At 47.1% G+C, this 22,980-nt stretch overlaps 7 protein-coding genes across 7 annotated transcripts in view; 5 read left to right on the forward strand and 2 right to left on the reverse strand.

The window, feature by feature from the left end:
- The window catches only part of CONPUDRAFT_75336 (uncharacterized protein), a gene marked incomplete at both ends in the record, with an annotated part of 2,393 nt that extends 1,624 nt beyond the window's left edge, over positions 1-769 (reverse strand). The window contains 2 exons of the mRNA XM_007772999.1: positions 245-431; positions 491-769. Coding sequence (XP_007771189.1) covers positions 245-431; positions 491-769 — 466 coding nt within the window. The remainder of the gene's footprint in view (positions 1-244; positions 432-490) is intronic.
- A 4,208-nt stretch (positions 770-4,977) lies between these two features.
- On the forward strand, positions 4,978-6,931 carry CONPUDRAFT_156690 (uncharacterized protein; the record flags this gene model as incomplete). Its single annotated transcript, XM_007773515.1, has 4 exons — positions 4,978-5,661; positions 5,715-6,317; positions 6,377-6,823; positions 6,878-6,931. The coding sequence occupies 4 exons, from the start codon at positions 4,978-4,980 to the stop codon at positions 6,929-6,931; spliced, it is 1,788 nt and encodes a 595-aa protein (XP_007771705.1).
- Positions 6,932-6,973: 42 nt separating this feature from the next.
- CONPUDRAFT_156691 (uncharacterized protein) lies at positions 6,974-7,405 on the forward strand (the record flags this gene model as incomplete). The annotated part of the gene is made up of 1 exon (XM_007773516.1): positions 6,974-7,405. One exon carries the CDS (start codon positions 6,974-6,976, stop codon positions 7,403-7,405), a length of 432 nt encoding a protein of 143 aa, XP_007771706.1.
- A 99-nt stretch (positions 7,406-7,504) lies between these two features.
- On the forward strand, positions 7,505-7,861 carry CONPUDRAFT_156692 (uncharacterized protein; the record flags this gene model as incomplete). The annotated part of the gene is made up of 1 exon (XM_007773517.1): positions 7,505-7,861. The coding sequence occupies one exon, from the start codon at positions 7,505-7,507 to the stop codon at positions 7,859-7,861; it is 357 nt and encodes a 118-aa protein (XP_007771707.1).
- Positions 7,862-16,059: 8,198 nt separating this feature from the next.
- Positions 16,060-16,559, forward strand: CONPUDRAFT_18585 (uncharacterized protein; the record flags this gene model as incomplete). Its single annotated transcript, XM_007772883.1, has 2 exons — positions 16,060-16,362; positions 16,416-16,559. Coding segments are annotated over 2 exons (447 nt in total), but the record flags the coding sequence as incomplete, so codon positions are not given.
- Positions 16,560-20,246: 3,687 nt separating this feature from the next.
- CONPUDRAFT_156694 (uncharacterized protein) lies at positions 20,247-22,294 on the forward strand (the record flags this gene model as incomplete). The annotated part of the gene is made up of 3 exons (XM_007773518.1): positions 20,247-21,670; positions 21,743-21,881; positions 21,929-22,294. 3 exons carry the CDS (start codon positions 20,247-20,249, stop codon positions 22,292-22,294), a joined length of 1,929 nt encoding a protein of 642 aa, XP_007771708.1.
- A 44-nt stretch (positions 22,295-22,338) lies between these two features.
- CONPUDRAFT_75339 (uncharacterized protein) lies at positions 22,339-22,899 on the reverse strand (the record flags this gene model as incomplete). The annotated part of the gene is made up of 3 exons (XM_007773000.1): positions 22,339-22,386; positions 22,446-22,745; positions 22,795-22,899. The coding sequence occupies 3 exons, from the start codon at positions 22,897-22,899 to the stop codon at positions 22,339-22,341; spliced, it is 453 nt and encodes a 150-aa protein (XP_007771190.1).
- Positions 22,900-22,980: the final 81 nt, after the last annotated feature.

Below are 22,980 nucleotides of genomic sequence, written 5' to 3' on the forward strand. Positions count from 1 at the left end.
CCTTCCTCACCTTCCTCACCTTCCTCACCTTCCTCACCTTCCTCACCTTCCTCACCTTCCTCACCTTCCTCACCTTCCTCACCTTCCTCACCTTCCTCACCTTCCTCACCTTCCTCACCTTCCTCACCTTCCTCACCTTCCTCACCTTCCTCACCTTCCTCACCTTCCTCACCTTCCTCACCTTCCTCACCTTCCTCACCTTCCTCACCTTCCTCACCTTCCTCACCTTCCTCACCTTCCTCACCTTCCTCTTCCTCATTGCCTTCATCACCCTCATCCTTGTCCTCACCCTCCCCTCCAATGTCAACCTGCCTTTCATCATCTGTGCCGGGGTCTGCAGCCAGAGGAGTCTGCGAGAACATCGAGGAGTCATCATCGCTGGCATGTGCACTGTCAGAGGGTATCCAGTTGTACAGTGTATCTGAAGGTAGCTGTAGGGACACATCAACATTGCATGAATGTTCTGGGGCATTGAATGCATACAACGTACCGGTGCACCCTCATCACCATGTTCGCTGTATGCATCACCCTCGTTCTCCTCCAATGCGTGATCCACCGGCAACATCTCTGAACGCGCTGGGGCCAGCCCATCCTCCTGCACTTGCTGATGTTTGGCAGCATCCTCAACTTCATTGCATTCTCCATGCTCCTTTGCAGTCCTATGCTTCTGTAGTGTATGGCCATCAGGGCCTCGACAGCACCCGAAGGCTCGGCAGGAGCACTTGACAAGCCTGTTCTGTTTCCTAACCGTAGGCTGAGAAGAGTACATTATTACATAGAGCTCGAAAGGAGAGAGAGAGGTCAAAGGCTCTGGGTTGAGGGTTTGGGCAATGTGGTGGCGGGACTTAAATGATTTCCTCGAGCGTGAAGGATTGCATATGATGGAACAATAACATACAATCGTGGCTGGACGTGGTAGGAGTACAGGAATAGCGTACTCAGTCAATACGCAGCTTGAGACTTAGTGGCTGTGCTATACTGACTACATATCGGGTGTCTGATATTTTAGGGGAAACTCTGGTGAGTGCTAACTTTCTAATCATACAGAAGGACAAAGGAAAATGGAACCTGAGTGAAATTGAGTTTGTCAGTGGTCCCCGTTACTAATTTTGAGTCTACTGTAGGTTTTTAACCTTAGGTTTGGTCCCCTGTCCACCCCCAAAAACTGAACTTTCAGGGGGTGGACAGTCTCCCCTCCCATCAAGCCCTCAAACTTATATAGGGGGACATTCCATAAAATGGGCAATAAAATAGAATAAAATTGCTGGAATGCCCTCCAAAAAATTGTGTAGTACTCTGGTACATAAGCACCCACTGTATATTAAGTGTTTTTGTGTTTCTTATTGCTTGTGAGCAGGGTTCGTATCCTGCCCTGAGCTGCTGTGGTAGGTGTAGGACAGAGAAGACAGGAATGTGAATATGTGCTGAACCCAAACACACTGAGTGCTTTCATTGGCAAGGTGCCATCAAGTGCAGAGTGCAAGTGTAGAGTTGAAAGAGAAGTGTATTGGGGGCAAGTTAGACAAGGTGGAAAAACTGTAATATACATGCTCGAGCTTGTCACCCATGCTGGGAGGGACAGTGGGGTTGAGGAAGTTGGGGCAGAATTTTGGGAGCACAGCCTCCTTTATCATGATACAGACATTGCTGGGGCTATCTCAGGTCCACTGTTGATAACACTGGTAGTGTAGCATTCAAACTTGATGTCAGTGGTTAATATAATATTTTAGTACTGTCCAGTGTACAACCCAAGAGCACTTAAGCACAAACCTTGTTCACCCTTGGGTCCTCCAGACCTACAGGGGGGGACAGACAGTTAAAGTAACTGTGTTTAAAGTCCGCTTTCCCATACCACCACAAACTTAAGGTTGAAAAACTACAGTATTCATCCACCCAATGCCCACTCTCACTGTTTTCCTGTCCATTTTCTTTCTTGTCATGCTCCTTTTGATTCCCATCATCGTACTATACCTTTCCCTGAGTCTCTTTTGTGTTCTGGACAATATTAGGCACATATATGACAATGTACCCCTATTTTGCAATGCATATTTCACACTAGATTTAAATCTAGTGTGCTTTTTGACCTGTACTGTCATCCCCCATGAGAATGTACACCACTGTCAGGATGTACAACTATCTTTTGTGGCTGTTTCCCCAGCAAAACTCTCAAAACAAATTCATGATAATTATGATTCCATGCCATTCCATATCATACTGTGCTGGATTGGCAAGGGGATGTCTAGACACAAAGTAACATGGCTCAAAAGACAGAAAATGAGCTCTTTTGATAATGTTTTGAGCTCAGGTCAATAACCAGCTGTGAAACAACGTCAGGTTGGTGTACAGAAGAGTAATCATATATTGAGCTAACACCTTCCACCCCCACCGAAACAAAACTGGACACAACCAGAAGGCACAAGCTCTCAATATTTTGGACTGATGACAGAGTGTTCTCTCGAGGCTCACTACTATGCTGGAACCCGCAATGAAAACCATCACCTGCAATGAAATTCAACTGTCCCTCCCCTGTCCCTTGGTATATACCTACAAGATTGAACATGGGCCATCTAATGAAACTACTCTATGTCGGTATTGCGCAGCTTGGTAGAGAAATGAAAAGTACGGATGCTAGGTACAAATTTCATTGCGGGTGACAGATTTCATTATGGGTTCCAGCATAGTATACTGTACTTTTACAACCACAAGTTCGCATGGTGGCGTGGGAAAGTAGTTACCAAATACAGCATGTCCTGCTTTTAAGTTCGCATGGGGCGATGAGTGCGGGACACCAAGTTCGCTTGCAGCCTGCAGGCTGGGACATTGAATACATTCACCGGGATTGCGGGCAGGGCTCACAGCCAACAACGTCATGCCCTCAGGCACATTGCCAGCACTCTTGGCACGCCTCTGTTATGTCGCATTGAAGACCACCCATTGTGGAAAGTGCCTCTTCGTGACCATTCATGCTCACCTCTTACTTCACCTCCTCCCTCTCTTCCCATATGCTATTGTCCTCAGCCCATTGGCTCAACACATTCAAAGCTAGAGAGCACAATGATTCAGCATGGCAGGCCTTGGCTATTTCTGCTTAGTTTTTCTCAAGGTGAGTCCTTCTTCTCCTCAGAATTGTAGTTGGGAGAGCTCATGTGCCCAGTTACCCTTCCACCACATATTATTTGTTCTTGCGCAGGTGATCCCCAACATAAACACATAAATACGCTTGATAGAGGCCAGGGAGAGACAGTTCTTCAGTATCTTATTCTCATTGTGAGCACATCTACCTATACTTTACTTCACCTTTATCCCCGATCCTTATTTCAAACCTTCTTTCCCCACTTCCTTCTTTGTCCTATCTCTATCTTGCTGTTTAACCACTATGCCTCCCATAATTACCATCGACGATCATGTTGCTGAGCTTGCAGAGTTTATAGCTACCACTGACGTCCCTCCCTAGTGCTAGTGTTGTTCTTGGCTTGGCTTGGCCCGAAAGCCACTGGCTTTGGCTTGGCTTCAAGTGGCTTTTGACCTGACCAAATCTCAAGCCAAGCCAAAGTTATTGGCTTGTGGCTTGGCCCTGGCTTGGCTTGGCTCGAGCCATGGCTTTTGTATGGTACTTTAACTACACTACAAGTTTACTTACAAAATATAGCCAAATGCTTTAATTGCAGGTTAGCCCTTGTATAGTGGTAAATACCATATGCTTGTGAGCAACTGCTTTTAAATATGCTTGATATGAGCCTTGCCAAGTCCTTATGAGAATACTTGTTTATGCCTAAACACCTGACTATGAGGAAAACATGGTAATTAATCCTCGAGAAATCACCTAATCCTATAATACAAAGCGAACTCTTAACAATACTAGCTCAACAAAACTAAGAATAGACAGAACCAATCCCTGACAGGGCTAACCCTTGACAGAAACAACATTTAACTGAAATAATCCTTGGTAGATCATAAATCTCTTGTTAGCAATCCAAATAAACATGAAAGTAATGAGGCATAATTTCTGTTAAGCACTGAGGAGTATATTGGATATCAGGCTTTCTACTAAGCACTGGTAGTACAATAGCTATACCAAGGATAAGGCCTATTCAGGATTATTACTACTACACATTAGTTTTATAAAAGGTTAGTTCTTCCAAAAAACAGATTCTGTCAAGAGTTGGGTATGTTTTGAGAGACAGCATAGTCAAGGATCACTTCTGATAATTAGTAGTCTCATTTAAGAATAGCCTAGTGCAGGGTCGATCACCATTGATGAAGACTTAGGCTTTAAACTATTTAGCTCTAGAGGACACCCTCCCAACACTGACTTTCCCATGGTCACAAACAAGCGGGGTCTGCAGATTACATAAGGATTAGATAAAGGATAGGTGTACAAAGTTTACAAAAGTATCAAACAAGCTAACATCAACTGTAGTTACTGATATATAGTATTATAATAAGTGTCTAACAAAGCCATGGCCTATTGGCTTGGCTTTGGCCTGGTTTGGCCTGGCCCAAAATCTGGCTTGGCTTGGCCTGGCTTTGGCTTTTAGGCCAGGCCAAGAACAACACTACTCCCCACTATTGTCATTTCATTGTCGATCATCAAGCCTCAGTCACCACTCTTCTACATACACCCTTGCCTACTGCTCTGCCCCCCTTGTCTTCCTTCACAGCGGACAACATCTTTTCACCACATCCTCCTTCACTAGGTCCTTTCGACTTCGTCAACACGCCCATTCCTCCATATGCACATCTGATCACCCGCAATGTGCTCCGATCCCAGTGGCTGCACAGCTCTCGTAGCATTTGGATTGGCAAGGTCTCGGGGAAACCGCTCCATGGACCCTTGTGGTTCCCGCCCCTGTGGCACATTGTCCTTCCCGAAGGGAAGGCAAAGGCAAGTGAGCCTCCACTCACGATTGGGCCAATGTCAACCTCCTCGCTGTCCCAGCTCATTTTTCATTCATCCACATCCATCACGCTTTCGAGATGTTCTTCGACATCGTCGGCTGGAATGCCCCGCTTGGCGTTTCTGGTCTCCGCACCCTCGATGTTGCCAAGCTTCTGTCTAACAGCTATCTCTCTGGCAATATCGTCGATCATGTTCTGCACATGATCCGCAACTGGACTACTACCTACCGCGTTCATTGTTGTCTCTATGTCAACACCTTCGACTTCCAGGTTCCATTCCTCTCCATCATCCAAGAAACCGTGCAGTGGGACCTGTTTAACACCCCCAATGCTGACAATCTCAGCCACCTCTCCGATGTCAGCAAGGAGGTCAATGCTGGCAGCTTTGAGGGCATCATACACCCACTGCACAACCGCCACCTCGACCACTACGTCGCTGCCTTGTTCGACACGCACACCGGCCAGCTCTCCATTGGCGACTTGCTTGATGCGATGCCTGCCAAAGCCATCAGTCAGGACAACATCGAGGGATATCGCACGTTTGCTCATGCGCGCGGCCTTGAGCTCCACCCATCCATCATACCTCTTGATCATTCCCTCCAGGATGACGGCTTCTCTTGCAGTGTTGTCACGTTCAACATGATTGAGCACACCATCTTTGGCCAATCTTCTGTTAGGCCCTGGTCTCCGCATACAAAGTGTCCCGAGCATGCGGAGTGGGCACTTCTCCTTCTGACCCATGGTGGCAACCCTTATGCCCTGGTACGTTCCACATTTTTTCTGATTTGCCCAATCATTTACCTACTTTACTCTAGCATGATCTAGGTCTTCCTGACAACCTGGTTTTCTCTTGCCCCAACAGCAGCAGGCTTGATGGACCTCTGGCCCCACCTCTGCCTCCGCCTCCCTCAGCTCTCTCACCTCCTCCTCTGCCTCCCTCTGCCCCTTCCACAGATGCATCTGAGAGCAACAACACCACGTCGCTCTCAGACCGCGGCACGGAACCTGACAACAGCAGCAATGATGACAATGACATCCCACCATTGTCGTCGTTGATTCATCAGGCAAAGCTGCTCCATTCACATCTGGTCCAAGATTGTGAGGTGATGCCTCACCCGGCACGGACACTCTCCCTCCCGACGCAGCCACTCTCCCTCCCAGCGCACTTGCCCTTTCCCCCAACACAATTGCTCTTGCAACCGAAGTTCAACAGCTTCTTCCCAAAGGTCACACAGGCCGAAGTCGAGACCAGACGCATCACAACCAAGTACAAATGTGACACCAAGTGGGAAGAGGCCTTTGCATGTGCAGAGTGCCAAGCAAGAATTGCCGAGGTCAAGAAGGGACATCTGCAAAAGGAGAAGGAGTGTCTGTGGAAGCAACAATGGTGCTTGCAGTTGGAGGAGCGTGCCAAGAGGGTACGTCATTTCTGCTTTTGGCTCAATCACAATCTGATCTTACCAATAACGCACCTTAGGCTGCACAGAAGGCCCAGACCAAGGTCACCCTCATGGTGCCATCGAAAACCACACCGCCGATTCAATCTGCCACACCCAAAGCCTCACGGCCCTTCCAACAATTCTCCCGGCTTGCCACCAAGAATTGGGACCAACAAGGTCGCAAGCGCAAGAATCCCATTGACAAGCCCGCCTCTGCATCGGAGTGCTTCAACTACTGCCACCCGCTTGTTTTCCAGCAGATCAACAACAGTGCACACAAGATCAGCGGCAACTGGCCCCCAAAGAAGATTGTTGATGACCTCAAGCGAACCAACCCAACACAGTTCAGCCAGCTCATACCTCAAACTCTTGGCCGTTGGATTGAGTGCCAACACAGTGAGCCACCTCGATGGAAGGACCCAATTCTTGCACAGGTGGAGTTTGGCAACAAGCCTCAATGCAAGGTTACACGGAATGGGATTCTCGTAGGTTTTCTGCTGCCTTTTCGCATTGCTTTTACTGATCAGCCTTATCAACAGTCTCTCTATCCTGATCTCATCGACAAGATCAAGGATTACCTGAAGTTCATGTGATACTCAGGGATTTCCATGAGCTTGTCCTCCTGCAGCACCATCATGATCACCCTCATCTGTCACCACACCCCCCAGCTCTTCCGGGCAACTGCCCCTGGTCAGCAGCCATTTGCCTGCACGGACTCATTCATCTGCAAGTTCCTTTTCCAGGAGCTTGGGTGGGTCCCCAGGGTCTTGACTCGCGCTGCTCAGAAGTCTTCTGCTGATGCTCAGCAGAAGATCTTCAAGCTCTTTGTTCGGCTCTCCCTCTGGGTGCATGACTCAGGAACACGGCACCCGGACCTCATCATCAACTTTAATCAAACCCAAATTGTCATTTCTGACAACTCCGCCCGCACCTTTGACACCCAAGGATCAAAGCAGATCGCTGTTCTTGGCAAAGAAGAGAAATGTGCATTCACAGCAGTTGTCGGTGTCTCAGCTTCGGGAGCAGTCCTCCCTCTCCAGTTCATCTTCAAAGGCGGCTCAGATTGATCCCTCCCCTCCCCGCATGCTCCATCAAAAGCCGAGGCTTCTCGCCTTGGCTTTGTCTATTCATGGAACTCCACTAACTACTGGTCGAACCTCGACACAATGGTTGAGTACCTCAATAAGGATGTTGTCCCCTACTTCAATGACCAGAAGCAGTGTCTTGGCTACCCTGACAACCAGGAGTGTGTAGTCATCCTCGACTGCTGGTCGGTCCATCAAAGCAAAGCCTTTTGCTGGCTTGTGTACAAGAACTGGCCCTGGATTCGACTTCACTTTATCCCGGGTGGTACCACTGGCAAATGTCAGCTGTGCGATGTCAGGATTCAGCGCACCTTCAAGCACACGATCAAGAGGGCACAACATCAAGACATGATCAATGAGGCACTCGCGCACCTCAACGTTGATGATGACCCTGATCTTTTCAACTTCAAATTGGACACTCGACTTGCAACACTCTGAGATCGGTCTGTTGCATGGGGTGTGAAAGTGTTCCATGCAATCAATCAACCAGACTTCGTCCGCCAGGTGCGCTTTCCTGATGTTCTTATATCTACAGCATTCTAACAACATCTTATGCAGACATTCCAGCAATGTGAGGTTAGAGGGAGCTTTAACCTCTCCTCCGAGTTGCTCTCGAGCCTGCCCGCTCTCAAGCTCCTTCGCAATCTCCCTCACTCTGACCCAGATCTCTGGCATCAGATCTCTGGCGAGGATCAAGATGACACTCCGCTGCAAGGCTTGGGGGATGCAATCCAGCTGATCAACAACGTGATCCCTTTCTCAGCCGAAGAGGAGTTCAACGACGATTCGTGGATTGAGCCGGCCAACCTCATGGCTTGAATCCTGGACCCTGGCAACTCAAACAATGGGCCTGGATTCATCAACAAGCATGAGGTTGACTTAGATCTCGTGCATGTGCTGGATCCAGAATATGTTCTTCAGATGTGTAGCTTTGTTTTGACACTTTAATTGCATGTTTTGGTCGATTCTACGCTATGTTCCGTATTTAAGTTTGTGACCTCCGGCGAGATGGGACATGTCCCATTTTTAAGTTTGTTCCCAAGGTCCGACGGGACATGGGATGAACTTGTGGTTGTAAAAGTACAGTAATGTCAGAAAATAGGAAAGGGGTGTCCTGACGTAAATCAAGAATACCCATTACCAATGTGTCTAACCAGCCATTCAGTTGTCGCAATGGTGTCAATATCCTGTTAAATCGCTGTCAGAACAAGGTCAAAATGGAGTAAAAATGCATTGTGATTTGGTTGCGATTGGTTTGTTGCTGGTGAGGATGCATCGCAATGGGGGTTGGACATGGCTGTGATGGCATCTAGACCGAACTCATGCACATTTTACCCATTGCCAATGCATCAATACAGCTAGCAGAATGTAGATACACGTCGGGAGGCATCTATTTGGTTTCTAGGTTTTTCCAACAAATCTTATAGCTGCTGTATCAGCAAATCTGGCTCGACAATGACACCCTGATTTTCCCTTTATGGCTCAGCTACTGACAGTGCCCTGCATAATATGGGCTTATTACTGATATTGGCTCCCGCGCAGACTGTACAGTCTGACAGTGGTTGTCCCTAGGTTTTCAAATCAACTGATGCTTGTATATTAGGAAATCCACCCACTTTGGTGCTTTGTGGATTTTTTAAGTGCTAGCTTGGGTCTCTGGGATGCTTCAAACCTTATTTTACAGGACAGGCCTGTGAGGAAAATATTCCAGGACTTACAGAAATTTGGCTGTCTCTTCTGGCAGGGGATAACAGTACCAATCAGCCCAATTTCACTGGTTGAGACTAGATTAAGTATACTGATCATGACTATGTTTACCCATACAACCATGTAACTCTCCAAACCTAGTCGGATCTAAGCTCACTCAATTATACTAGATATTCCCTGAATCACACTAGTTTTTTTTATAATTTTTTTATTTTACAATTGTACCATTTTTCAGTCAAATCTAGTTTCAGTTAGTGTCCCCAGAAGGCTAGATCTGATTGAATTGGTGGAGATTGTACTAAATATGACTGGATATAAATAGATATGCAATAGATCTTGTATGTTTTAAACAAGACAGCTTCTCTCAGGAGAACAATAGTTCACTGTAACATGTGTCATGCCCCTCCCACATGGCCATTGCCAAAACTGTCGTTGGGCAACAGTTTTGTGGCTCAGGGGCTTGTCACCACCCAATCACACTCCATCATGCTTGCTCACAAGCTTGTGCCTGCACCCCCCAGGTTACATAGCTTGGAGATTGCCCAACTCCTTCCCAGAACCTCTTTGTATAGTTAGGCTATCATGCAGGCAGCCACTTTGTGTTACCATTTTGTTACTTGTCAATAGAAACTTTGCTACTAGATATCCTAAAACCAGCATATAAGCAGGTCTTACTGCTTTTTTTGAACTTATGTGTGATTTGTTGGTGTATTGGAGCTGCTGTATTGCTCACATGTATGCAGAAACTATATAACAAGTGCATGGGAGGCTTGGTACATGGATTAGGTGGAACAGGGTGATAACAACAGGAGGAGATTTGAAAGCAAGCAAATGACTCACCCAGCAATGTCGCTGAAACTGTCATCCACAGGGTCAAACTGTTGTTCTAAGGGTCCAAACTGTTATTCTGTAGTGTGTGAAGCCCTTCACAATCAATTTTGGTGGGGAATTGAGGGAGGCTGGGTGTAATTTGCGGGCACTGCAAAGTGGGCAGGCAACAGTTATCACTTGGAGAACTGACCTGTCACATCCCCTGCACTTTGAAAACACCATTGTGTAACCGCGATGGATTGAGCCAGAGGCTGTCAGAAAATCTGGGAATTGGGAAAGGCAGCGCAGCATGGCAGTGAGGCTGGTGGTAGTGGCAGTGCCTGCCTAAATAACCTGAGCCCCTATCTGGATCAGCTTAGTCATGTTCAGCATGTACCTACAGTGAAACATTTTGCTCATCATGAAACATACATGTAAATCAAACACTTTGAATGCTTCCCTCAATGGTTCAACATTCAACTTTCAACCAATTTACCTTCCAAAACTTGTTTGCGCACAATATTAGGCCTACTTGATACATAGTCAGAGCTCAGGAGCAAAATCCTGAAATTGAGTAAATATAGCTTGAAAAACCTTTGTATATTCTACCCTTTCAATGATTATTCTCTCAGGGCCCCGAGTTAAGTGTTCCTCAACTATGATGTTTAGATAAATGTGACATACAAGCGTCAAAATGTTGTACACAGAAGATAAGAGTTTTAGTGTGGTGAAAGCTGACATCTCACTGGCATCTCTCCCAGACAACAGGCAAGTTTGTTGCTTTGTCTCAAGCTAAGAAAGACATGAAGATACATGAAGATAAAGGTTTTGGAGGTTATTGGAGAGGTTTCAGTACAGTTAAGGGACCAAGTACAAGTCAAGGGTGTCAGCTTGACTGAGCGAGGATTTGGCTGTTCATTTTTGCGCCATATCTCACATGTCACTCATGGATTCCACCAAGGGATCAGCTATGTGGTGGGGCTAAGGTTCCAGAATCACTCCTGACCTTTCTGCATAGGTCTGCCTATGAACATCAACTTGTTGTGCACCAGATATAACCATAGATATCTACCACTTTCAGACCTGCCACATATATTCTTCGGAGATTTGCATCCATATGTCAACGGGTTTCTCTGCACAGTCAGGGCGAGACATCAAGATGACCCTTGGCTGCAATATCACCTTTCAAAGTCCTCACAAAACATGGACAGATTTTTTTTTGTAAAATCCAGCTAGGTTAGTGAATGCACACTTTTTCGCAAAACTCGAGGCTGCCTTCTTCAGCTCCTGATCAAGCTCCAGCTCTAGTTGGCAGAAGATTGTGCACTTGTTAAGATGAAGGATATACGTACATACAAAGTGACAAGCATGGCGGTAACATTGGGGGTAAGTATATGCACCACCACTGCCACCGCGCTGCTGCACCGCTGAGGTGGCATATGCTGCCTTTCCCATTTCCTGGGTGTTCTCAAGGCTGTTGCTTTGCATTCTCAACTCAATGTGTGAGCTAGCGCTCAAAATCCAGCAAGGTACCACTCACCTTGCCCTCTCAAATTTCATTCTCCTCCCAAGCCCTCAACATCTCTCAATGTGCTCGGTGAGTTGTTCCTGAGTGTCTTGTGTTGTGCTCCATGCACTCTTCTGTGCATACAGGAGAGGAAGTCATGCCTCCATGTGTCAGATTGTGGGCTTGGCACATTGCTTGTCGAGCCAAGAAAGGCTATTGTACCTCCAGCAGCGCCACGCTCATGGGTGCTGGTTGCCCTCCTTGAGGCTCCTTGAGGCAACGTGCATGGGCATGTGTGGGCTGTCCACAAAATCAATGTTGGCAATACGTGCTGGCGTATTGAGAAAATTGCTCAGTTGCTGCGGTCGAGGGCTGAGGCGGGAGCGAGAGCGAGAACAGGCAAGTGAGCTGAGTCTGCCTCAGCTTGGCCCTGGCACCTGGGATCCACTTGCATGCAACAGGGGCAGATATTGCAAAGTTGTTGGTTCAATTGCAGCCGTTTGCAATTTTGGTGCCTTGCAACCAGCCTGCAATTTAATTGAGGTGGGAATGCAGCGGAGGTCTCGCAGACTTTAGAGTATTTTTAGCAACCGTGGTTGAGATTTTATTACATCTAAGCTGCAAGCGGTTGCAACGCTCCTCAAAGTGGATTGCAATTGCTTGTGTCAGTCGCAATGTGCTCCCAATCATATAAAATACTATTAAATCATTCTGACTTGCATCACTAAATCAGGGGAAATTTTTCAGGGCATAATGGAGATTGTGAGTATTATAAGATGACCATTAATATAATTGTGTATGATCGTAAATGGCAATGATTCAACATTGTTTAAGTGTTAGCTCACTATCTGATAACAGGATTATCATATCATAGGGCTCTTATCATTAAGTACCATATGGTAGTGAGCTTACCATGGACCAAATTTCAAGATAACATCACTTGCGATATGTTGAAGCATAATAATCTGAATGTCATGTCGGAGGTAATATGAACACTCGATTATAGGAGATTGTTCATACACCAGTTAGCCACTAACTGAAGATTACAATGCATCAAAGCCGGCCTTGTCAGTGATTGCTTCATCCTCACCCAAGAAATCTCCCTCATTTGCCTGCTCTGCAGTATTCACACATCACTTTCCACCCCAACCCCCCTCAGCACCCTTTCTCTCCCTGGCAGCCTGCAGACTACACCCTGCTGTTGTAAGTGATACACGGGAGGCGCCATCATGTGATTATGTTGCAAGATTCCATCTAACTATATAGTACATCAGCCTCTGTCCATACTCTGTACAATCACTAGCTGTCTTGCCTTAATTTGTTTGTTTTCTCGCCCCTCCATTTGTTTTCTCAACCTCTCGCCCCTCCGCCCATCCATCTCCTCCTCTGCCCCTTCATCATCCTCATCCTCTTTGCCATCACCAACCCCAGCCACCCTTGCCCTAATTGTCCTCCTCACCGTACCTGAGCACACAGGCCATGCAACCAGCCACGTGCTCATCTACCACACCCCGGACTTGTCCTGCGTGCACGTCAAGCCCACCAGGCACTTTGTCCTCCTTGAGAGCTGGTCCCTTGCTTTCTCCCCTGCCTCTGTGTCCTCACCCTCCATATCCGTATTCAGCTCCACTGCATCATCCAGCTCCGCAAGAACCAGCAACACAAGCACCACCTCAAGCATATACGAGACCAAGGGCTCGAGTTCAGCTGGCAGCTTGGCGGCTGGGAGTACAGAGAGAGGCATGGTTGCCCCCTCCACAGCCTACAAGCACGGCCTTCCACTTAAGTTCAGGAACTTGTACACACTATTGCACATTCTCCCTGCCTGGCGCTTCTTCAAGCTGCTTTGCGGGCGACACATGCCCGGGCCTAATAGGAGCTGCTCTTGTATATTGCTCATACTCATCCTTTGCAAATGCTAGCCTCACTAAATTCTCTTGTATACTGTAATGTCTGCTGTAGAGTGTACTGTATTATTTGCAATGAATTTATTGGTATTGGAAACCGCATCGTGATTGCATGTCATGCTCCGGTCCTGCTCCGGTCCCTACGGCGACGTTCCGATCCACACAGCCACCTTGCTACTCTTCTTCGCTACATGTTTGACAGGTGTCGTTCCTTATTACATCCTTTTCTACTAGTCTCATTGCTACCTGTCTACCTTTGACACTTCTTGACGTTCCTATCATTCCGCAGTTGCTATGATATTGCATCCGACATTTTATCTCATGTTTACTTACTAACGATCTGTTCCTTCCGCACGTTCCTTACTCATCGTACATTACCTCCGACTCTGGAGCAGTAGTATAAATACTTGTATAGTTCAGCCTGTATTCCTCAGTATGAATATTGACTTACTTCTGCCCTCTACTCCTCTTCGCCTCTAAGTCCTTCCCGCAAATTCCTACTCCAAGTGTCTTCAGCGATACTTGTGTCTTCATCTATCTTCAAGTCTTCCCTCGCTTCATACCTCGGTACCCTCCTGTCAACCTTCGGTGCCTACGGCACCTTCACTCCCTACATGCCGGTCCTCCGGTATTGTTCCCATCCCCTCCGCATCACTACCGTTGACTGCTTACCCTACGCTCACCCTCCGAGTCCTTACGCTAGCATTCCAGACACAATATCCCTAGTGGAGCTTAGCTCAAACGTCCCACATACTTCCGGGCAGGCACGGAGTTAACATCGCAAATTGTTATAATGCACCTGTTGTGACTTATACTAGCTGTGAGTACCATATGTTATTATCATGCCATATCTACTAATGATAATACGCCCCTTCGAGTAGATCATAGATTCTTTTCTATCATCATATCCCCGTGATCTTTCCTGCATGCTCAAAATGGACTTTACATGCTACTAATGTCAGAGTATCACCATTTCCCCGGCATATGTTTGTAATTATCTGTGATGTCGGTCATGATCATTTACTTATCATTCATCCCAGTGGATTGCGGTCAGTGACTTTGGGAGTCAGGACAGATCCCGAAGTCACTGACTTCCAGTGACCATCACAAAAAGTCATGACTTGAAGTGACTTTTTGTTATTAGCCGTAAACCAGATCTCACGCCATATATAGTAATATTAAATCATGTGATCAAAGTCATTTGCGTGTGAGAAACGTGCCTCAGGTGCGGCTGCAGCAAAGTTGAGGCTGTAGCTCATGTCTCACGGACCCAACCTTCGAATAAAAAACATGTATGTGCTTCTATATAGCATTAATTAATAGTGTGAAGTTCCCGAGTTATGATAGTCAATGTGAAGGCTGTAAAATGACAAACAGGCGAAAAACATACAAGTTCTATGCTGGTTGTGGCACTAGAAGTGTGTGTTAAATGGAAAGCAGCACTTGCAAGCTGTGCATTCATTGAGGAACTAATTCACATTCAATATATCACTCATTAATAGTGCTTATGAAACTGTCATGGGCTTGGTACATTAATGAAATGTATGTACATTGTCCTGTTGTGGAGCATTTCTGTAGTATTCGCCATGCAGGACTTGTCCTCTCATGAGGAGTGACGTCTCTGCACTGAGACATCATTCTATGACATTGTTTAACCAGCTCGATAGCATAGAGAAAATCAACCTTAGCCGCAGAAAATACAGAACAGCAGCGAGTAGATATAAAATGGTGAACAAGAGGACGAAGGTTGAAGCATCAGTCCTCCTCTCACATCTCAAAAATCAATGCCGAAACAGACCAAGGCCTCTTGGTGGCACAACCACTTTATTGTGCACCCTGGCTGGGCGAATGGCAAGCAGACTGGGTCCCATGTTCATGGCAAACCCAAGCTGTTCTGTAAGCAGTGTATGCATAGTGTTATCGCTGAAAAACAGGCCCAGGATACCAACACTATTCGGGATGGCAACCGCGCTCATGCACACACTGTCCAGGAGATCGAGCTCGAGTGTATGTATTTTTTTTTATCCTTACAAGTTCAGGGTTTTATTCTACACTTTTTAGTATGGACAGAAGATGGCCGCGACCATCCATGGGTTCAGTCGTGGCCACCAACAGCGCTCAACCATTTGAGGGGCTGCATGTTGCAGCCTCAAGATGTGATTGCTTGGGCTGAATTTGAAGCTACTACTACGTATCACTGCGCGCCCTCTTCACCAGCAAAACAGCGAGTTCAGCGCAATACTCAAGGGCAGGAAGGCGGTTCAAACTTGCAGCAGCAAGCTGTCATGTTGAATGCATGTGAGTATATTTCATATGTTATATACACATGATTAACCAGCGACTTAGATCAATATGTGCCTCAGCCGTATTTTCTCACTGATAGCGCAGGATCCTTGCAGCAGGTTATGCCAGCAAGCATTCCTGCTGCTCCAGCCACTGCTCAGCCTAGTAATCCAAGCCTCAACATTAATACATCTTCGTTTTCGGCCCCACCAAGCCGCTTTAATTCTCCGTCCCTTTCAGTGCTCGCACTCTCTCCAGCGCCTCTTCCTGGTCCCAGTCCATCTGTGGCCACCGAGGATTTTTCTCGGGCTGCAAGTCCATGGCAGACACCTCAGCTTTTTGGCCTTCCGAATTTTCCATCGCACTCAGGCTCACGTATATTATCTCGGGCACCAAGCGGGACTTTTCGGCCTCCTTTGGACTGGTCAAAGGCATTGCAGCAGGCCTTCGAAAAACATCTTGCCCGCCTCACCGCATCTGCTAATTTCCTGCTTTCTTGGGTCGATAATCCAGAGTGGCACGCCTTCTGCCACGACTTTATTCCTGCTGCAAAGGTGCCCTCTCAGTATACGATGGCTCGACATCTTATTCCTCAGGCGGTGTCAGAGCTTCGTACTGCTGTGAAGCAAGCTGTCAAAGGTCATGAATCGACACTTCAGGCCGATGGCTGGACAGGAATAAATAATCATCACCTTCTAGCCTTTATGATCACGACACAGACAAAGGTATGTCTATCATTATTCTGTATATCAATTTTAATCTAATTCTATCCGGTCAGATACATACAGTTAATGTTTACGACGTCTCTAAGGAGCGTAAGACGGCCAACAAGCTTCTCGAAAAGCTTGAGGAAGTAATAAAGAATGTTAATGACTCATGGGGCTCAAAAGTCATTGCGGTTGTGACTGACGCTTCTGGAGAGTGTTGAAAGGCTTGGCACCTCCTGGGTATCAGCAATCCATCTCTGATTGTTCTCGACTGCTATGCACATCAGGTATGTCTTAATTCTAAACATTCATGGTGTTAGCTTATTTTATTCCATAAAGATAAACCTAGTAGTCAGCGACTATTTTAAGTGGAACTCGGGATTATTCGTCTACACAGACCTAGCAAACGAACAAATCAGCTGGCTTCGCGGGAAGGTCATTATACTAGCTCACATCGAGGAATTCCAGAAGAACACTGGAGAGTCTGTGACTGCAGTCATCCGGGCAGTTCTTACTCGATGGACAGCTCACCTCATGGCATACAAACACCTTCTTGATCTTAAGTTGTGCCTTATTCAAATCTCTGGCGCTGAGCTTGTTTGTGTAAATAAAAAACCGCTTTTTGTTACAGGTGATAGGAAAGCAAGGGATAAAGCAATGTCAATGCTCAACTTAATACAAGATCGCTCAGATACCTTCTGGCCTTCGATTAAGAGGCAAGTAATCTACTCTTATTATAGAATGTCTACTGAACAGTTCTCTATTTTCTAGGGTGACCAATCATCTTGAACCCCTGGCAGTAGCAACAAATATTACGCAGGCAGCTCACTGCCACCTCTATACGGTCCTACTAACATTCGGCTACTTGATCAAAAAATACCGCAAGCTTCTCAATGCCGATCCTGTGAGCAACAAGGTGTGCGAGACAATAATCTCAAGCATTGAAACTTGCTGGGCTAAGGCCAATCAAGAGGTCTTCATTGCTGCTGTAATAATGAATCTGTTCTATGGTCGTAAGCCATTCGCCCAGATCCAGCCACTTACTATTGGTGGAGTCAAACTTCTCCTCAAGTGGCTTTACTGCCGTTTATTTTCCTGTACTTCTGCTCCTCCTGGCTTCGACTCACAGGTTAGGGATTATTTACTTGGTGAAGGAGAGTTCCAGACTCTCTACCAAGTTGCTGATCACGCTCTGGCCAATGCACAGTGGGAGGTGAGCTCTTTTCAGCTGTTCTATCATTTCTATGCTAACAAATAATTAGAATCAACATCCAGATCCGCTTTCACTATATCTCGACACCAGCTACAATGGCTCGGTGGCTTCTCCATTTATTGAGCTAGCCCGCTGAGTCCTTATGATCACTGCGAACACTTATTTAGTGCATTCAGAATCATTTTAACTAAGCTACGCAATGGTCTGGGGACCGGAACACTTCAAAGTCTTGCTGAACTCAAGATGATGATCAGGGACGAACATCGCGACCAGAAATCACAGAAGAAACAACAACTTTTACATTCTATGAAAGAACATTCGCGCGAGAACCATTTCCCTCCCATCTCTACATTCCCTCAGACACTTCCCAGCAACTCTAACGAACCTGAAACGCCATTGTTCTCTGCACTCGACGACTTAGAGGAATCTCCAGAGCCACAGAGTCAAGACTTGCCGACCACTAATGCTGCATCTGCATCATTTTCAGCAGACTCATTTCATCTCATTGCACAGCAACACATGCAGCTTGCTAAGGAAGACAGCACTGACTCAAAGCCTGTGAGGCTCGGGTCTACTATTACTTCGCCCATTCCTCTGGCCACACTTTTTAACTTCAACGAGTCTAGTAGTTGGTCGACTATCTATTCCCTTGGTGCCACAAAGCAGTTCCAAGAGGAACTTGCTCTTTACGAGATGATAGACTTAGATCTCAGCCTCCATCTTCTGATACTCAAGGGTTGTGTGTTGATGTTGACTTAGATGATACTACTGAGGGTATTCTATTGTCATAAATGTTGTTACATTGAGTATACTACGTCTATAGTACATGAGACATATGGATAGGGGCTAATATTACCTTCAGCTACTTTGAGTAACTGTTACCGAGACGCGTCAGTCAAAGTCATCATGGGTCTGATGACTTTCGATGACTTTTCATGCCCAGTGAGAACCGGTTATGAGTGTATCAGCCGACGTCTGCTTGGATCGGAGGCTGTGGAGCCGGGTCGGCTCGGATATGTCCGAATAGTCAAATCCAGCTTTGGAACATGCGCTTGCTCGCGCTTGCTTTAATCCTCACGTTGTTACCCCCTGCTCCTTGCGAGCGTTGCAATACTATGACATTCCTTGCTTCGTATATGCCTCTGTATAATATGGTGTGATAGCAAGGCTCTCTCAGGATAGCATTGCGCGTTAGCAATGTTTGTGAGTGCATGTTTCGATCTCTTCACTCTCTAAGTGTCCAAGGTGCGTCTCAATTCTCCTCTGGTTGGGTTCATATCTAACATATGTTCAGTCCTATCATGCAGGATCAGGCCTCTGAAGCCTCTCATCCTCGCCTGGTCCTCTGTCTCTGCAAAAACTACCACTATGGACAGCCTCACGAAGTGCCGGAGCACACATTTTACAGCCATGTTAGCCAAGTCACTTCCCCGAATGAGCGCGGGAGGCTTCTTGAATCCAAGTACCAAGCCAGTGGAACACAGTCACGTACGCGGGGACGAGCAACTGCACCTCCACCCGAGCAGTCGAGAACATGGAGACAGATAGAGGCAGATCTCAGGAAACGAGCGCGAGCAACAGAGGAGCCGTCGGCAAGGGTGGGGAGGAGAAAACGAGCGTGGTCAGAGGTGTGTCCACCAAAGCACAACATTCTGAATGTCTATACTCACGTTAATAGGTGTTGGCTGGAACTTTGGGTGAACAGAGGCGTGTCAGGTCGCCCTCAACTCACGAGCAGAACATACACAACATCTCCCCTACTCACAGTCGGTCCCATTCCCCTGCATTGCGGTCTCAAGACGCTTGTGGCCGTACCCAGTCCTCCAACTCCGGCAGAGGACAGTCATGATCACCAACTCGGGCAGATTACCCTCAACGAGATGAAACCCGAGCCAACTCACTCGAACGCGATTGCCGTCCCAATACACCTGATGATGATGATGATGAAAACAACAATCGAGAACGACTACCACTGCCGCCACCACCACCACCACCACCACCACCGCTGCCGCCTGTTCGAATTGCGTACAACAGACGGCGTCCCCCCGCGTTTGATCTCGAGAGGCTGTCGGGTTCCGCAAAACTAGCCAGCTTACAGGAAAGCATGCGATTCATTACCTATCTCCACAATGTCACTCTCGATGATCCTCTTCTTAAGCTCACACAGGAAGCACGCGATCGTCTCTGCAATCCCCTTCAGGAACCCGCTGATATTGACAGTCCAGGTGTACTCTTCAGCCTGAAGACGTACTTGGCCTTGCAGCACACCTCGCAGCGGGCCTATGATGAGGTCATCCGGGCGTACATTACATCTACAAACAATCACGATGCCATGTTGTACAAGACCATCAAGAAATATATTGCCAACATCACTGGCATTGACATTATTGTTCACGATATGTGCCCAGACTCTTGCTACGTGTTCACCGGGCCATATGCCGCACTCGAAACATGTCCTAATCCCGACTGCAGAAAGTCTCGCTGGGATCAAGTGAAATTTGAATCAAGTAACGATCGTCTGAAGGTTGCTGCAAAAACGTTCGTTACCATTCCTGTTGTTCCTCAAATCCAGGCTGCACTCCGAAGTCCGGCAATTGCACGAGATATGCAGTACCTGTCACGCTGTGTTCAAGAGATTCTAGATGAGATTTGATACACGCAGAAGATCCCGGTTGTCAACGATCTAGCTATGGGATGGGACTTTCTCGGAGCAGTCTTAGACGGCGACATACAGCCAAATGACATTGTTCTCATGTGCACTCTTGACAGTACTCAGGTCTTCGAGGATAAGGATTCCGATTGCTGGGTCTATGTATGGATTGTCGTGAATCTACCGCCCGACAAACGATACCACAAGGTTCATATCCTTCCAGGCGGCTTCATCCCCGGTCCCAAAAAGCCGAAGAATCTCAATTCTTTTCTCTTTCCTGGCTTTGGTGCTTTGGCGGCAGTGCAACGCGAGGGGCTGCGATACTATGATGCTCACTGGAAGGATGTCTTCTCTGGGAACCTCTACTTCCTCTATCCACTAGCTGATGGACCTGGGCTGGTCTATGTTGATGGTTTGAATGGCCACAGTGGCTACCTTAACTGTCGAATGTATTGTGGTGTCAAGGGAAGACGGTATGGACAAGAGTCTCACTACTATCCTGTTCTCATCAAGCCCCGTGATCGAGCCGGTGAGGGAAGTAACCACGAGGATGTTTCTATACAACACCTTCCTTTACCAGCAAACCCCGCATACTATGATAACCTCTACAGATTGACCGCCGCCCGAGACATGAACACATTCAAAGAACTACGCAGGGATACTGGCATCAAGAAACCTCCGCTTTTACTAGGACTGTCACCCGCTCGGTCGCTTGGTGTGCCGAACTGCATGGCACCAGACTCAATGCATCTTGTCTTGAACATCTCGAAACTCATGCTCTCACTCTGGTGTGGCACCATCAAGTGCCATCATGCTGACAACAAGGAAACTTGGGACTTTGCTGTATTCTTGGATAAGGCTCAGTGGGATGCTCATGGTGAAAGCATTGGTAATGCCGGGTGCCGTACTCCCCGCTTGTTTGATGCAAAACCTCGTAACATTGCACAGAAAGGTAATACAGACTACAAGACCTGGGAGCACTACATATACGTGTTTGCTTATGCACCTGGGCTTCTCTATCGGGTGCTTCCTGAGCGCTACTGGCTCAATCTCTGCAAGCTTGTCCGTGGCTTTCAGCTCCTTTGTCAGTACTCGATTACCGCATCTCAAATCACTCAGGCAGCAACTCTCTTGGATGAATGGCAACACGAGTTCGAAGAGATCTATTATCAGGGACTCGAATGCCGGCTCCACTTAATTGCACCGTGCGTCCATCAGGTTCTCCATTTGGCCTACAAAGTAGTGCGTAAAGGCCCCCCTATTTGCTACTCTCAGTGGGCTATGGAACGGACTATAGGTATACTCAAGTACGACATCCGGCAACCATCAAACTACCTTGCCAATATACAGAATATTGGTGTCCGCATTGCTCGCGCGAATGCTCTTCATGGCACTGTTCCCAAACTCTTCGAGCAAGCCCAAGTCTCACAGTACCCACAGGGCTCTCTGGATTTGAAAAATAGGTTTGTTCTACTGCCGAAACATGAGAGATACAAGTACAAGCTATGCAATGGTGAACTCAACACATTTATTAGGTATCTTTCACCTCAGCCAATTCAGCAAATACGGCGGCATGGCCATTTGCTGCTGCCTAATGGTCAAGTTGCTCGGAGTGAGTGGAGGGAGAAATTCCTCGAGAGCTCCGAGAACTTCCGCTGCTCTCGCATGCTAAAGGTTTGCTTCAGATTACCTTACTGTATTTATGCTGACATGGTCCTTAGATTTTCATTGGTACAACCATTTGGTTTGCAGAGGCGTTGTATTACACAAGTCTCGTGATGCCGGTTGCTGAAGCTGCTGATAAGGTCAAGTGGCAGGGTGTTGCAGTCGTCAAGTTATTCTCAAAACCAGATCAAGCTCTCGCCGAGTTATCACAGCAAACTGTTCTTAGCTGTGTTTACACTGAGGAACTGCGAGTTATTGCCGTGTCAGACATCCTCAGTGTCGTTGGCATGGTACCCCGCAGGATGATATTCCCATCACAGGTTGAAGGGGACCGCTTTTTTGTCACAGAAAAGCCTGGGTTAGATACTTCTCGCTCGGGAGATCACGAGCCACTGGAGGACCAGGATGATGTAGACAAATAATGATTCATTCAGTTCGTACATATTTGTACTTAATCCATTGCTATCTACTGGTGTTTCTGTTTCTCGTTAGGCCAGGGGGTGAGGTGATTAACCTAAAAGCCACCGTCATTAGTTTCGGCAAAAAGGGTATCATCTTTGATGTTGTACTCACAAGAGATGACAAAACAACAGCTGGGATTGGTGCCAGGTCACAAGCATCTTCCACCAGGCCAGATTGACTTGGTGCCGGGTCACAAGCATCTTCCACAGGCCCAGATTGACTCGATCTCTCTGTTTGAGCCCTCTTCCTCCTGGTTGAGGCGAAACCTGGAAAGCAGGGCGAGCTTGGGGCTGGTGTTGCAGCATCAGATAAGCCGAGGGAGAGGCTGTAGTCGAACCCAGCCTGCTTGGTGGTTTCATGCGTCGATTCTGCTGCCAAGTCATGTTCGCAGAGGGGCTTAACGCGAATGCGCTGCAAAAAGTATGTTATTTCAGTCAGAACATATGCAACTCTCACTCACAATCATGCCAGGAGCAGCTGGCGTGAACTCAAACTTGTATGCCTGTGTGCTCTTGAGTGGTACTTGCACCACGAACTTGTTTGTGTCCGTGTCCTTGTGAGCCATTACACAGAAGGGAAAGGGACTGATTTTGTCGGCCCGTGACTTCAGATGGACGCGCGTTGCACATCTGACTTTAAACCATAT

This window comes from Coniophora puteana (genome assembly GCF_000271625.1).
Source record: "Coniophora puteana RWD-64-598 SS2 unplaced genomic scaffold CONPUscaffold_10, whole genome shotgun sequence".
Classification (NCBI taxonomy): Eukaryota; Fungi; Basidiomycota; class Agaricomycetes; order Boletales; family Coniophoraceae; genus Coniophora; species Coniophora puteana.